At 46.3% G+C, this 16,090-nt stretch overlaps 1 protein-coding gene across 1 annotated transcript; it reads left to right on the plus strand.

Annotated features, from left to right (window-relative positions):
* The first annotated feature begins 1,351 nt into the window (after positions 1–1,351).
* Positions 1,352–10,866, plus strand: LOC137324890 (putative nuclease HARBI1). The gene is made up of 2 exons (XM_067989583.1): positions 1,352–1,939; positions 10,351–10,866. The coding sequence occupies exons 1-2, from the start codon at positions 1,352–1,354 to the stop codon at positions 10,864–10,866; spliced, it is 1,104 nt and encodes a 367-aa protein (XP_067845684.1).
* The last annotated feature ends 5,224 nt before the right edge of the window (positions 10,867–16,090 follow it).

Below are 16,090 nucleotides of genomic sequence, written 5' to 3' on the forward strand. Positions count from 1 at the left end.
GAGGAGAACAGAGTGGAGAATGGCAGAGAGGAGAACAGAGTGGAGAACGACAGAGAGGAGAACAGAGTGGAGAACGGCAGAGAGGAGAACAGAGTGGAGAACAGCAGAGAGGAGAACAGAGTGGAGAATGGCAGAGGAGAACAGAGTGGAGAACGACAGAGAGGAGAACAGAGTGGAGAATGGCAGAGAGGAGAACAGAGTGGAGAACAGCAGAGAGGAGAACAGAGTGGAGAACGGCAGAGAGGAGAACAGAGTGGAGAACGGCAGAGAGGAGAACAGAGTGGAGAACGGCAGAGAGGAGAACAGAGTGGAGAACGGCAGAGAGGAGAACAGAGTGGAGAACGGCAGAGGAGAACAGAGTGGAGAACGACAGAGAGGAGAACAGAGTGGAGAACAGCAGAGAGGAGAACAGAGTGGAGAACAGCAGAGAGGAGAACAGAGTGGAGAACGACAGAGAGGAGAACAGAGTGGAGAACGGCAGAGAGGAGAACAGAGTGGAGAACGACAGAGAGGAGAACAGAGTGGAGAACGACAGAGAGGAGAACAGAGTGGAGAACGGCAGAGAGGAGAACAGAGTGAAGAACGGCAGAGAGGAGAAGAGAGTGGAGAACGACAGAGAGGAGAACAGAGTGGAGAACGACAGAGAGGAGAACAGAGTGGAGAACGACAGAGAGGAGAACAGAGTGGAGAACGGCAGAGAGGAGAACAGAGTGGAGAACGACAGAGAGGAGAACAGAGTGGAGAACGACAGAGAGGAGAACAGAGTGGAGAACGGCAGAGAGGAGAACAGAGTGAAGAATGGCAGAGAGGAGAAGAGAGTGGAGAACGACAGAGAGGAGAACAGAGTGGAGAATGGCAGAGAGGAGAACAGAGTGGAGAACGACAGAGGAGAACAGAGTGGAGAATGGCAGAGAGGAGAACAGAGTGGAGAACGACAGAGAGGGGAACAGAGTGGAGAACGGCAGAGAGGAGAACAGAGTGGAGAACAGCAGAGAGGAGAACAGAGTGGAGAACGACAGAGGAGAACAGAGTGGAGAACGACAGAGAGGAGAACAGAGTGGAGAACGACAGAGAGGAGAACAGAGTGGAGAACGACAGAGGAGAACAGAGTGGAGAACGACAGAGAGGAGAACAGAGTGGAGAACGGCAGAGAGGAGAACAGAGTGGAGAACGACAGAGAGGAGAACAGAGTGGAGAACGACAGAGAGGAGAAGAAGGTGGAGAACAGCAGAGAGGAGAACAGAGTGGAGAACAGCAGAGAGGAGAAGAAGGTGGAGAACAGCAGAGAGGAGAGCAACAGAGGTGCCGAGGACGCAGAAGGCACTATCCACTTGAGAGGGTCTGCAGACAGATGCTTAGCTTCCTTGACCTACCAGAAGAGCAGTGCCTCCACAGGCTCAGACTTATACATCAGGTGGTCGCAGACGTCCGCAGCCTCCTTCAAGAAGAGCTGCTCCCTGCTGGAACAGGCGGCCACGCATTGCCCGTTGCTGTGAAAGTCACCACTGCCCTCAATTTCTTTGCCTCTGGCTCCTACCAGGGCGCCATTGGAGGCCTCTCAAGGGTCTCTCGGTCGGCTGCACATAAATGTATAAGGCAGGTAATGGATGGGTTATTTGGCAGAATGTCAACGAATGTGAACTTCCCCTGCAACGACAATAACCAGAATGAGCGGGCAGTCAGATTCGCGTTTCTGGTTGGCTTCCCACAGGTACAGGGTGCCATCGATTGCACACACGTGGCAATCCGAGCACCACCGGAGCAACCAGGAGTATCCGTCAACCACAAGGGATTTTGTTCCATCAATGTACAGCTGGTGTGCAATCACAAGAAAAAGTTCATGCAGGTGTGCGCCAAATTCCCCGGGAGTCGTCACAATGCTTTTATACTGCGGAAGTCCAACATTCCAAACCTCTTCCTACCAGGAAACAGACATAAGGTCTGGCACATAGGAGACAATAAGAAAATAAGAAATAGGAGCAGGAGTAGGCCATACGGTCCCTCAAGCATACTCCGCCATTCAATAAGATCATGGTTGATCTTCTACCTCAACTCCACTTTCCCGCCCAATCCCCATATCCCTTGATTCACCTAGAGTCCAAAAATCTATCTATCTCAGCCTTGAACATATTCAATGACTCAGCATCAACAGCCCTCTGGGGTAGAGAATTCCAAAGATTCACAACCCTCTGAGTGAAGAAATTCCTCCTCATCCCAGTCTTAAATGGCTGACCCCTTATCCTGCGACTATTTCTGGACTCTCCAGCCAGGGGAAACAACCTCTCAGCATCTACCCTGTCAAGCCCCCTCAGAATCTTATATGTTTCAATGAGATCACCTCTCATTCTTCTAAACTCCAGAGAGTATAGGCCCATTCTACTCAACCTCTCCTCATAGGACAACCCTCTCATCCCAGGAATTAATCAAGTGAACCTTCGTTGTACCGCCTCCAAGGCAAGTATATCCTTCCTTAGATAAGGAGACCAAAACTGTATGCAGTACTCCAGATGAGGTCTCACTAAAGCCCTGTACAATTGTAGTAAGACTTCCTTTTTTTTTATTCGTTCATGGGATGTGGGCATCGCTGGCGAGGCCGGCATTTATTGCCCATCCCTAATTGCCCTCGAGAAGGTGGTAGTGAGCCGCCTTCTTGAACCGCTGCAGTTCGTGGGGCGAAGGTTCTCCGACAATGCTGTTAGGAAGGGAGTTCCAGGATTTTGACCCAGCGACGATGAAGGAACGGCGATATATTTCCAAGTCGGGATGGTGTGTGACTTGGAGGGGAACATGCAGGTGGTGTTGTTCCCATGTGCCTGCTGCCCTTGTCCTTCCAGGTGGTAGAGGTCGCAAGTTTGGGTGGTGCTGTCGAAGAAGCCTTGGCGAATTGCTGCAGTGCATCCTGTGGATGATACACACTGCAGCCACAGTGCACCGGTGGTAAAGGGAGTGAACGTTTAGGGTGGTGGATGGGGTGCCAATCAAGCGGGCTGCTTTGTCCTGGATGGTGTCGAGCTTCTTGAGTGTTGTTGGAGCTGCACTCATCCAGGCAAGTGGAGAGTATTCCATCACACTCCTGACTTGTGCCTTACAGATGGTGGAAAGGCTTTGGGGAGTCAAAACGTGAGTCACTTGCCGCAGAATACCCAGCCTCTGGCCTGTTCTTATAGCCACAGTATTTATATGGCTGGTTCAGTTAAGTTTCTGGTCAATGGTGACCCCAGGATGTTGATGGTGGGGGATTCGGCGATGGTAATGCCGTTGAATGTCAAGGGGAGGTGGTTAGACTCTCTATTGTTGGAGATGGTCATTGCTTGGCACTTTTCTGGCGCGAATGTTACTTGCCACTTATCAGCCCAAGCCTGGATGTTGTCCAGGTCCTGCTGCATGTGGGCTCGGACTGCTTCATTATCTGCGAATGGAACTGAATACTGTGCAATCATCAGCGAACATCCCCAATTCTGACCTTATGATGGAGGGAAGGTCATTGATGAACCAGCTGAAGATGGTTGGGCCAAGGACACTGCCCTGAGGAACTCCTGCAGCAATGCCCTGGGGCTGAGATGATTGGCCACCAACAACCACTACCATCTTCCTTTGTGCTAGGTATGACTCCAGCCACTGGAGAGTTTTCCCCCCGATTCCCATTGACTTCAATTTTACTAGGGCTCCTTGGTGCCACACTCGGTCAAATGCTGCCTTGATGTCAAGGGCAGTCACTCTCACCTCACCTCTGGAATTCAGCTCTTTTGTCCATGTTTGGACCAAGGCTGTAATGAGGTCTGGGGCCGAGTGGTCCTGGAGGAACCCAAACTGAGCATCGGTGAGCAGGTTATTGGTGAGTAAGTGTCACTTGACAGTACTGTCGACGACACCTTCCATCACTTTGCGGATGATCGAGACTATACTGATGAGGCGGTAATTGGCCGGATTGGATTTGTCCTGCTTTTTGTGGACAGGACATACTTGGGCAATTTTCCACATTGTCGGGTAGATGCCAGTGTTGTAGCTGTACTGGAACAGCTTGGCTAGAGGCGCAGCTAGTTCTGAAGAACAAGTCTTCAGCACTACAGCCAGGATGTTGTCGGGGCCCATAGCCTTTGCTATATCCAGTGCACTCAGCCGTTTCTTGATATCACGTGGAGTGAATCGAATTGTCTGAAGACTGGCTTCTGTGATGGCGGGGATATCGGGAGGAGGCTGAGATGGATCATCCACTCGGCACTTCTGGCTGAAGATGGTTGCAAACACTTCAGCCTTGTCTTTTGCACTCACGTGCTGGACTCCGCCATCGTTGAGGTTGGGGATGTTTGCAGAGCCTCCTCCTCCCGTTAGTTGTTTAATAGTCCACCACCATTCACGACTGGATGTGGCAGGACTGCAGAGCTTTGATCTGATCTGTTGGTTGTGGAATCGCTTAGCTCTGTCTATAGCATGTTGCTTCTGCTGTTTAGCATGCATGTAGTCCTGAGTTGTAGCTTAACCAGGTTGGCACCTCATTTTTAGGTATGCCTGGTGCTGCTCCTGGCATGCTCTTCTGCACTCCTCATTTAGTGAGGAATATGCCGGGCCATGAGTTTACAGATTGTGCTGGAATACAAATCTGCTGCTGCTGATGGCCCACAGCGCCTCATGGATGCCAAGCTTTGAGCTGCGAGATCTGTTCTGAATCTATCCTATTTAGCACGGTGGTAGTGCCACACAACACGTTGGATGGTGTCCTCAGTGCGAAGACAGGACTTTATCTCTGCGAGGACTGTGCCGTGGTCACTCCTACCAATACTGTCATGGACAGATGCATCTGCGACAGGTAGAGTGGTGAGGACGAGGTCAAGTAAGTTTTTCCCTCGTGTTGATTCGCTCACCACCAGCCGCAGGCCCAGTCTAGCAGCTATGTTCTTCAGGACTCGGCCAGCTCGGTCAGTAGTGGTGCTACCGAGCCACTCTTGGTGATGGACATTGAAGTCCCCCACCCAGAGTACATTCTGTGCCCTTGCAACCCTCAGTGCTTCCTCCAAGTGGTATTCAACATGGAGGAGGACTGATTCATCAGCTGAGTGAGGGCGGTAGGTGGTAATCAGCAGGAGATTTCCTTACCCTTCTACTCCAATCCCCTTGCAATAAAGGCCAACATGCCATTTGCCTTCCTAATTGCCTGCTATACCTGCATGCTAACTTTTTGTGTTTCTTGTACCAGGACACCCAAGTCCCTCGAGACACTAACATTTAATAGTTTCTCACCATTTAAAAAATATTCTGTTTTTCTATTCTTCCTACCAAAGTGAATAACCTCACATTTCCCCACATTATACCCCATCTGCCACCTTCTTGCTCACTCACTTAACCTGTCTATATCACTTTGTATACTCTTTGGGCTCGATATTAGCAGGGCTGCGGGTTCACGGCGGAGGGGCGATTGGGCGCGTGGGTAACGCGCCCGGTGAAATCAGTCTGTCCCGCGCGCAATCGCAGGCTGATTGGATTCACTTACCTGGTCTTCTGGGTTCCCCAATGCAGACTGCGCGGCAGGCGGACTGCGCATGCGCAGTAAGGTCTGTCAGCTGGAGGAGCTCTATTTAAAGGGGCAATCCTCCGCTGACTGATGCTGCAAGAAATAGGAGGGGGATGGCTGCTCCCAGGTTTAATGATGCCTCACTCCACGTATCATTGGATGGGGTGAGGAGGAGGGGGAGGACAGAGATCTTCCCCCCGGCGGGCAGGAGGAAGCGGCCTGCCTCTGCCACCAAGAAGGCCTGGCTCGAGGTGGCAGAGGAGGTCACCTGCACCATCAACATATCGCCCACCTGCATACAGTGCAGGAGCTGCTGCAATGACCTAAGTAGGTCAGCCAATGTGAGTACACTTACTCATTCCCCTTCACTCCGTCTGCCATATCACCGCGCCCACCCCACACCTCCTTCTGCACTGCCAACACTACTCTGTCACATCACTCCTCACACCCACTCAAACCTCATCCTCATCTTACCTGCACTTACTCACCTCGCCAGTACTCAACCCAATCCTCATACAATCTCATGGCTCTATCTCATACTCACCCTCTCGTGCATCTCTCTCACGGCCAGCCTCACTCAACCTGCCACTACCTGTGCTGCAGCCACAGGACATGCATCACATATGTGCAGTAGGCAGCGTAAGGCAAACGTGTCGTGAGCATGAAGGGGATGCACAAGGGTGTTTGAGGGTTTGTCATGGTTTTTACTTATATTGAATTTCTGACCAACTCACATCACATATTATATTGGCACCACTACTGCCACGTCTTTGCGAATCTTGTCTGGTTTGTGCAATAATGCCCTTTCCTGAGGATCACAATGAAGACCCAGAACTGATGCCACCCATTGTGTCACTGCAGAGTGGGTGTAGGTGTATTTGCAGGGCTCTTTTGTGCAGACGGCTGAGAGACGTCGGCGATGTCCCCGGTGGCACCCTGGAAGGATGCAGAGGAGAAGTTGTTGAGGGCAGTGGTGACTTTTTGACAGCGACAGGTAAGAAGATGGTGCTCGGGCCAGCCAGGAGCAGCTCGGCATGAAGGAGGCTGCAGATGTCCACGACTACATGTCGAGTGACTCTGAGCCTCCGTGTGCACTGCTGCTCAGAGAGGTCCAGGAAGCTGAGCCTCGGTCTGTGGACCCTGTGGCGAGGGTAGTGCCCTCTGTGACGCATCTCTCTCTGCCTTTGCCCTCCCTCCTGCTGTGCAGGTGGATGTGTCACAGCACTGTGTTGTGGAGCTCCACGTGTCAGAGGTGGACGGCGTGGCCGGCGAGGCTGGCGATGCTGAGGAGGTCATGACTACAGCTACGGCGGCCCCCATCCGGAAGATGTACATCTGAGGGGGTCCGCAAGGTAGGTACATGTCTCTGGACCCCGGGGTAAGTGTGCAAGTTGGTGAATTTTATTGTTCGGAGGAGGGTGGTGGAGGCCAAACTTTGTCCAAAGTGACAGAGTGGCCTCCTGCAGTGAGTGAGGGTCTCCCCCCACCACCTGTCAAATGGACCTTTGCAGCTGCCACAGGCTGATAGCTGCAACATGTCCATTTGAACTGGGAGTGTTTCCCCCAGTACGGGAAACAGTCCTAGTTGTTTGTAAAATCCCACCCCATGTAAAATATCTCCTTAATCAGGTCTGTTAAAGACCTGAAATACCAGTCGAAATACTGTTAAGTGGCACCCCGCTGGCTTTAATTGCCTGCGGGCGTCCCACATGCGGGGGCTGCGCGCGCACGTCAGCGCGACTGTGGGGAACCCGGAAGTGGGCGGGTTGGAGCCAGGCTCCCGACCCGCTCCGGTATTCCCCAATTTTCGGAGCCCCCCTGCCAGGAACGCACCCGATAGCGGATACTAATATCGAGCCCTTTGTGTCCTCCTCACAGCTTACTTTCCACCTAGTTTTGTATTGTCAGTAAACTTGGATACATTACACTCAGTCCCTTCATCAATCATTAATATAGATTGTAAATAGCTGAGGCCCAAGCACCGATCCTTGCGGCACTCCACTAGTTACAGCCTACCAACCTGAAAATGACCCGTTTAGCCCTACTCTCTGCTTTCTGTCCGTAAACCAATCCTCTATCCATGCAAATTTATTACCCCCAACCCCATCTTGCATAAAATCCTTTTATGTGACACCTTATCGAATGCCTTTTGAAAAGCCAAATATACTGCATCCACTGGTTTCCCTTTTTTCTACCCTGCTACTAACATCCTCTTTTAACTCTAATAAATTTGTCAAACACAATTTCCCTTTCATAAAACCATGTTGACTCTGCCTAATCATAGACAGAGTCAACATGCCTCATAATATGATTTTTTATGTACCCTGTTACCACTTCCTTAATAATGGATTCCAGCATTTTCCCAATGACTGATGTCAGGCTAACTGGCCTGTGGTTCTGTTTTCTCTCTCCCTCCTTTCTTGAATGGCGAAATTACATTTGCTATCTTCCAACCCACTGGGACTGTTCTAGAATCTAGGGAATTTTGGAAGATCACAACCAATGCATTCACTATCTCTTTTAGACCCTCATGTGTAGGCCATCAGGTGCTGGGGATTTATCGACTTTTTGTCCCATTAGTTTCTCAAGTACTTTTTCTCTACTGACAATTACTTTAAGTTCTTCACTCTCATTAGCCCCTTGGTTCCCCACTATTTCTGGTCTGTTTTTTGTGTCTTCCACTGTGAAGACAGATACAAAATATTTGTTTAACGCATCTGCCATTTCCTGATTCCCCATTATAATTTCTCCTGTCTCAGCCTCTAGGGGACCAACCTTTCCTTTTGCTACTCTCTTCCTTTTTACATACTTGTAGAAGCTCTTACAATCTGTTTTTATATTTCTTGCTAGTTTACTTTCATATTTTATTTTCTCCCTTTTTATCATTTTTTTGGTCATCCTTTGCTGGTTTCTAAAACTCTCCCAATCCTCAGGATTACTACTCTTCTTCGCAACATTATAGGCTTCTCCTTTTAACCTAATATTATCCTTAACTTCTTTAGTTATCCACGGATAGATCACTTTTCCAGTGGTGTTTTTATTTCTCAATGGAATGTATATTTGTTGAGAATACTGAAATATTTCTTTAAATGTTTGCCATTGCTTTTCAACCATCATACCCTATAATTTAATTTCCCAATCTACCTTAGCCAACTCACACCTCATACCTATGTAATTGGTTTTATTTAAGATTAAGACTCTAGTTACTGACTTAAGTATGTCACTCTCAAACTGAATGTGAAATTCTATCATATTATGATCACTCTTCCCCAGAGGATCCTTTACTGTGAGATTACTAATTAACCATGTCTCATTACACAGTACAAGATCTAAAATAACCTGTTCCCTGGTTGGTTCCATGACGTATTGTTCTAGGAAACCATCTCAAATGCATTCCATGAACTCGTCCTCCAAACTACCTTTGCCAATTTGATTTGCCCAGTCTATATGAAGATTAAAGTCCCCCATGATTACTGCATTACTTTTGTTGCAAGCTCTTATTATTTTATGATTAATACTCTGTCCAACGGTATAGCTACTATTAGGGGGCCTATAAAGTACTCCCACCAATGTTTTCTGCCCCTGGTTATTTCTTATCTCCACCCATACTGATTCTCTTTCCTGATCTTCTGAGCCAAAGTCCTTTCTCACTACTGTCCTTATGTCATCCTTTATTTTTCCATTCTGCCTGTCTTTTCTAAACATCATGTAGTCTGGAATATTTAGTGCCCAATTTTGGTCACTTTGCAACAATGTCTCCGTAATGGCTATTAGATCAAACCCATTATCTCTATTTGTACAACTAATTCATCTATCTTGTTACGAATGCTCCATGCATTCAGATAAAGAGCTTTTAATTTTGACGTTTTACCATTTTTTCCTGCTGTGACCTTACTCATTGATGCTCTATTATTGGTAAACTCTCTGTCCCTTCCTGCCACACTCTACTTATCTTTACCCAAATCACTACACTGCTCTGTTGCCTTGATTTTTCTCATTAGATTTCTAAATTTCCCCTCACCTGGTTTAAAGCCCTATCTCCAGCCCTAGTTATTCGATTCGTCAGGACACTGGTCCCAGCCCGGTTTAAATGGAGCCCGTCCCAACAGAACAGCTCCCTCTTTCCCCAGTACTCGTGCCAGTGCCCCATGAATCGAAACCCCTATCTCCCACACCACTCTTTGAGCCACGCATTTAACTCTCTGATCTGTTTGTCCCTATGCCAATTTCACATGGCTCAGATAATAATCCAGAGATCATTACCTTTGAGGTTCTGCTAATTAATTTAGACCTTAGCTCCTCAAACTGTCTCAGCAGAACCTCATTCCCAGTTCTACCTGTGTCGTTGGTTCCTACCTGGACCACAACAACTGGATCCTCCCTCTCATTCTCCAGGTTCTTTTCCAGTTGCAAGGAGATGTCCTTAACCCTGGCATCGGGCAGGCAACACAGCCTTCAGGACTTGTGGTCATGGCTGCAGAGAACAGTGTCTATCCCCCGACTATACTATCCCCTACCATGACCACATGCTTTTTTATTCCACCCACTTGAATGGCCTCCTGTACCACAGTGACATGGTCAGTTTGCCCATTCTGCCTACAGTCTTTGATCTCATCTATACAGGAAGCAAGTACCTCATACCTGTTGGACAAGGTCAAGGGCTGAGGCTCCTCCATCACTGCATCCTGGGTCCCCATACCTGCCTGACTTGCAGTCACACCCTTCTGTCCCTGACCACTGAACGAATCTGAACTACTCCCTAATCTAAGTGGTGTGACTGCCTCCTGGACCAAAGTGTTCAAATAACTCTCCACCTCCCTGGTGCATCGCAATGTCTGCAGCTCGGACTCCAGCTCAAAAACTCTGAGCTGAAGTCCCTCGAGCTGCAGGCACTTGCTGCAGATGCAGGAGACAAGGGACACCCCCTTCAAACTTGCCTCATGATAAATGTGAGGAACCCCAACAATGAGGCGCAAGAGCGCTACAACGAGAGCCATATGACTACCAGGTGTGTCATCAAGCAAGCCATCGGCATATTGAAGATGCGCTTCAGGTGCCTGGCTCGGTCTGGAGGTGCCCTTCAGTACTCGCCAGCGAGGGTGTCCAGAATGATAGTAGTGTGCTGCGTCCTGCATAACATGGTGCAGCAGAGAGAATTAGTGATGGAGGACGACCAAAGTGCTCATCAATCATCTTCTGATGAAGAAAACATTGAAGAAGAGGAGGAGGTGGACGAAGACAACGAGCAATATGAAGATGGGGTGGAGGAGGCTCGAGGGGCTGAATGGCCTATTTTGTATGTTCTTACTGAGGAATTTGCATCACCAGGCAACTTTGGTTCAACACAAAATCAATGACACAAGCATACAGCGAGTCATTTAAATATAAACCATATAATCTTACCAAGGAGAAGCTTCATTGAGAGCATCAGCCTTCCAAGAATCTCATCTTTGCAGAGACCTGCTCAAATTAAATAGCTTTCCCTTCCTAAGGCTCCTGGGCCTGACAGCCACACAGGGAAAAATGTTAAGAAGTCTGTCTTGGGTCTAGCTCCAAAATTTTGTTTTAATGCAGAGAAAATCTCTCCAAATCATTGAAAATGGCCAAGATTAATGTAATGCATAAAAATGGAACAAACCTTTTGGCCTGCAGCAGCTACAGTCCCTTTGATGTTAACTGTTCAGTTTTGGCCATATGTATAGCTATACACCTGGGTATAAGCTGATCCTCTCTGGTTCATCCAATAGCTCCAGTATCATCAGACATTCCAGAAGCTTCCAACCAGCTGGAGTGAGCATACTTGAAATATATCCCTATCAATTTAGGTTCAGAAACAACATTTTGCAGAGTTTATCTTACTACAAGACACAAGCAGTTCTCATAGTCTTGTTGAAATCATGAAGAGGAGGTCATCCACGTTTGCAATAAAAATATTGCAATTAACACATTAACGTCTTTAAAAAATATCTAATTAATCCAATATTAATATTTGGGAGGGGGTTAAGAAAAGCATAGAGTCTGTTTCTTAAAAAAACATTCATTGTATAAAGAAGAAAAGCTTTATTTTTCAGAAACATGAAACCGCAGTTGAAGATCTCGATCTTCATAAGTGTGCTGCAGGATATATGCAGATAGCAGAAGTAAAACAAATTAATTCCAAAAATATAGATTAAATGGATCAGAATGGAAGAAATGGATCAGGAGCAAGACATACTTGCTCTCGAGGCAGTACAAAGAAGGTTCACTCGGTTAATCCCGGGGATGAGGGGGCGGACATATGAGGAGAGGTTGAGTAGATTGGGACTCTACTCATTGGAGTTCAGAAGAATGAGAGGCGATCTTATTGAAACATATAAGATTGTGAAGGGGCTTGATCGGGTAGATGCAGTAAGGATGTTCCCAAGGATGGGTGAAACTAGAACGAGGGGGCATAATCTTAGAATAAGGGGCTGCTCTTTCAAAACTGAGATGAGGAGAAACTTCTTCACTCAAAGGGTGGTAGGTCTGTGGAATTTGCTGCCCCAGGAAGCTGTGGAAGCTACATCATTAAATAAATTTAAAACAGAAATAGACAGTTTCCTAGAAGTAAAGGGAATTAGGGGTTATGGGGAGCGGGCAGGAAATTGGACATGATTTTAGATTTGAGGTTAGGACCAGATCAGCCATGATCTTATTGAATGGCGGAGCAGGCTCGAGGGGCCGATTGGCCTACTCCTGCTCCTAGTTCTTATGTTCTTATGAAAGCTTACCTGTCTTGTGCCTAATTGCTTACTTTGTTATTCGTCAGTGTTGATATTTGGATGGAATGTGTAGGGAGGGCAGATAAACAAGGCACTTCAGACACAGAAGAACCACATGCAGCTCACAAAAAGCTCGTTGGCCACCAACAGCAAGATAACCATGGAAGAGTGAAAGAGTCTTCTGGTCTGCAGCAGCTACTATCCCATCTTTCTCATTAATGTCGTTTGCAAAATTTGGACTGATTAATTGGAATGCCCTTGACAAATATTAAAAGCTTCAAAAAGCACAATGTATAACAAATACGAGAGCTGTTTTCTAAAATCAAATATAAGATTACTGTTACAAATTTCAAGTCTGTACCAGATATTCTCTTGCGTCCAGTGCTACTGGTCACTGCAGTAAACAGATCCCACACCCCTTACAATCAGGAGTTTACCTTTACTGCCCATTATCTAGTCATATGACAGTGTGGTCTGGGGATCATAACAATGAAACGTCTCGATGTGTGAACTGGATCCGTGCATTTCTCCTGTCTTCTGTAAGGCAGACTGATTAACCCCCTAGTAACACAAGGCCAATTGTAAAGCAACAAGTTGATTTAGAATCATAGAATCAGAAAGGTTACAGGACGGAAGGAGGACATTCGGCCCATCGAGTCCGCGCCGGCTCTATATAAGAGCAATCCAGCTAGTCCCACTCCCCCATCATATCCCTGTAGCCCTGCAAATTTTTTTCCTTTCAAGTACTTATCCAATTCCCTTTTGAAGGCCATGATTGAATCTACCTCCACCACCCCCTCGGGCAATGCATTCTCGATCATAACCACTCGCTGTGTAAAAAAGTTTTTCCTCATGTCACCTTTGATTCTTTTGCCAATCGCCTTAAATCTATGTCCTCTGGTTCTTGACCCTTCCACCAACGGGAACGGTTTCTCTCTATCTACTCTGTCTGTACCCTTCATAATTTTGAATACACCGATCAAATCTCCTCGCAACCTTCTCTGTTCCAAGGAGAACAACCCCAGCTTCTCCAGTCTATCCACGTAACTAAAGTCCCTCATCCCTGGAATCATTCTAATAAATCTTGTCTGCACCCTCTCTAAGGCTTTCACATCTTTCCTAAAGTGCAGTGTCCAGATCTGGACATAATACTCCAGTTGTGGGCGAACCAGTGTTTTATAAAGGTTCATCATGACTTCCAAACTTTTGTACTCTATGCCTCTATTTATAAAGGATCTATTTACATATAATATGTGAATAAATAGAGCAACATACAGTGGTGTTCCCCAGGGGTCAGTATTAGGACCACTGCTCTTTTTGTTATATAAAAAATATTTTAAAAATAAAAATAAAAGAAAAATGCTGGCCTTGCCAGCGACACCCACATCCCACGAACGAATAAAAAATAAAATTAATAAACTAGACTTGGGTAAACAGGGTATAATTTCAAAGTTTGCAGATGACACAAAACTCGGAAATGTAGTAAACAATGTGGAGAATAGTAACAGATTTCAGGAGGACATTGACAGACTGGTGAAATGGGCAGACATGTGGCAGATGAAATTTAACGCAGAGAAGTATGAAATGATACATTTTGGTAGGAAAAATGGGGAGAGGCAACATAAATTAAATGGTACAATTTTAAAGGGAGTGCAGGAATAGAGAGACCTGGGGGTACACATATACAAATCTTTGAAAGTTGTAGGACAAATTGAGAAGGTTGTTAAAAAAGTATATGGGATCCTGGGCTTTATTAATAGGAGGCATAGAGTTCAAAAGCAAGGAAATTATGCTAAACCTTTATAAAACATGGAGTATTGTGTTCAATTCTGGGCTCCAAACTTTAGGAAGGATGTCAAGGCCTTAGCGAGGGTGCAGAAGAGATTTACTAGAATGATGCCAGGGATGAGGGACTTCAGTTATATAGAGAGACTGGAGAAGCTGGAGTTGTTCTCCTTAGATCAGAGAAGGTTAAGGGGAGATTTGATAGAGGTGTTCAAAATCAGAGAGAAAGCTGTGAAACTTTGAGCTGGAACCTGAGTGTGGATTCAAATGGGATAAAGTCGGAACTGGAAATGGAAGGCAGAAAATTAGTGAGTGAGTCTGGAAGGCAGAGGGAATGAAGGTTAAAAAATAAACAACGGAGGAGTTTGGCAGTCCTTAAGTGTATTTACTCCAATGCAAGGAGTATAGGAAATAAGGCAGATGAGCTGAGAGCACAGATAGACATGTGGCAGAATGATATCTTAACTATTACAGAAACATGGCTTAAAGAGGGGCAGGACAGGCACCTCAACGTCCCTGGTTACATGGTTTTCAGACTTGATAGAGAGGGGGATAAAAAAGGAGGGGGTGGCAATTTTGGTTAAGGAAACAATTACAGTTGTGAGGAGGGATGATATTTTAGAAGGATCATCAAATAAGGCCTTACGGGTTGAGCTAAAGAACAAAAAATGGGCAGTCACACTACTGAGAGTGTACTATACACCCCCAAACAGTCAGAAGGAGCAAATATGTAGGCAAATTTCTGAGAAGTGCAAAAACAGTAGGACAGTAATAGGAGGGGATTTCAACTACCCTAATATTAACTGGGATACAAACAGTGTGACTGGTATAGAGGGTGCAGAATTCTTAAATTGCATACAGGAGAATTTTTTTAGCCAGTATATAGCAAGCCCAACGAGAGGTGGGGCAGTTCTGGATTTAGTTCTCGGAAATGAAGAGGGGCAGGTGGAAGAAGTAGCAGTGGGAGAGCATTTTGGTGGTAGTGATCATAATACAGATAGTTTTAGCATAGTTATGGAAAAGGACAAAGATAGAGCAGGAGTTAAAGTTTTCAATTGGGGAAAGGCCAATTTTATTAAACTGAGAAGTGATTTAGCAGAAGTGGACTGGAAACAGCTATTTGAAGGTAAATCAGTGTCAGAGCAGTGGGAGACATTCAAAGGGGTTCAGGGTAAACATGTTCCCACAAAGAAAAAGGGAGGGGCTGCCAAATCTAGAGCCCCCTGGATGTCAAGAAGCATTCAGGGTAAGATAAGGCAGAAAAAGAAAGCTTATAATAGACATCGGGAACTCAAAACTACGGAAAGCTTAGAGGAGTATACAAAGTGTACGGGTGAAGTTAGAAAGGAAATTAGGAAAGCAAAGAGAGGGCACGAAAAAATATTAGCAGGTAAAATCAAAGAAAACCCAAAGATGTTTTATAAATACATTAAGAGCAAGAGGATAACAAAGGAAAGCGTAGGGCCTATTAGAGACTAAAAAGGTAAACTATGTGTGGAGGCGGAAGGTGTGGGTATGGTTCTTAATGAATACTTTGCATCAGTCTTCACAAAGGAGAGGGATTGAAGTTAAGGAGGAGGAGTGTGAAATATTAGATGGGATAAACATAGTGAGAGAGGAAGTATTAAGGGGATTAGCATCATTGGAAGTAGATAAATCACCAGGGCCAGATGAAATGTATCCCAGGCTGTTAAAAGAAACCAGGGAGGAAATAGCGGAGGCTTTAACAATCATTTTCCAAACTTCACTGGATACAGGCGTAGTGCCGGAGGATTGGAGGACTGCTAACGTTGTACCATTGTTTAAAAAGGGAGCGAAGGATAGACCGAGTAATTACAGGCCAGTCAGCCTAACCTCGGCGATGGGCAAATTATTGGAATCAATTGTGAGGGACAAGATAAACTGTCACTTAGAAAGGCTCAGACTAATCAAGGACAGTCAGCACGGATTTGTTAAAGGGAGCTCGTGTCTGACTAACTTGATTGAATTTTTCGAGGAGGTGACAAGGAGGATCGATGAGGGTAGCGTAATTGATGTAGTCTATATAGATTTTAGT

The sequence above is a fragment of the Heptranchias perlo genome, chromosome 9 (genome assembly GCF_035084215.1).
Source record: "Heptranchias perlo isolate sHepPer1 chromosome 9, sHepPer1.hap1, whole genome shotgun sequence".
Taxonomy (NCBI): Eukaryota; Metazoa; Chordata; class Chondrichthyes; order Hexanchiformes; family Hexanchidae; genus Heptranchias; species Heptranchias perlo.

What these genes read in the sequence shown, in the direction of transcription:
- LOC137324890 (XM_067989583.1), top strand. Translation starts at nt 1,352, where the DNA reads ATGCTTAGCTTCCTTGACCTACCAGAAGAGCAGTGCCTCCACAGGCTC. An exon ending in TACCAGGAAACAGACATAAG is followed by an intron (nt 1,940 to 10,350) that starts GTCTGGCACATA and finishes CAATGTCTGCAG; the next exon opens with CTCGGACTCCAGCTCAAAAA.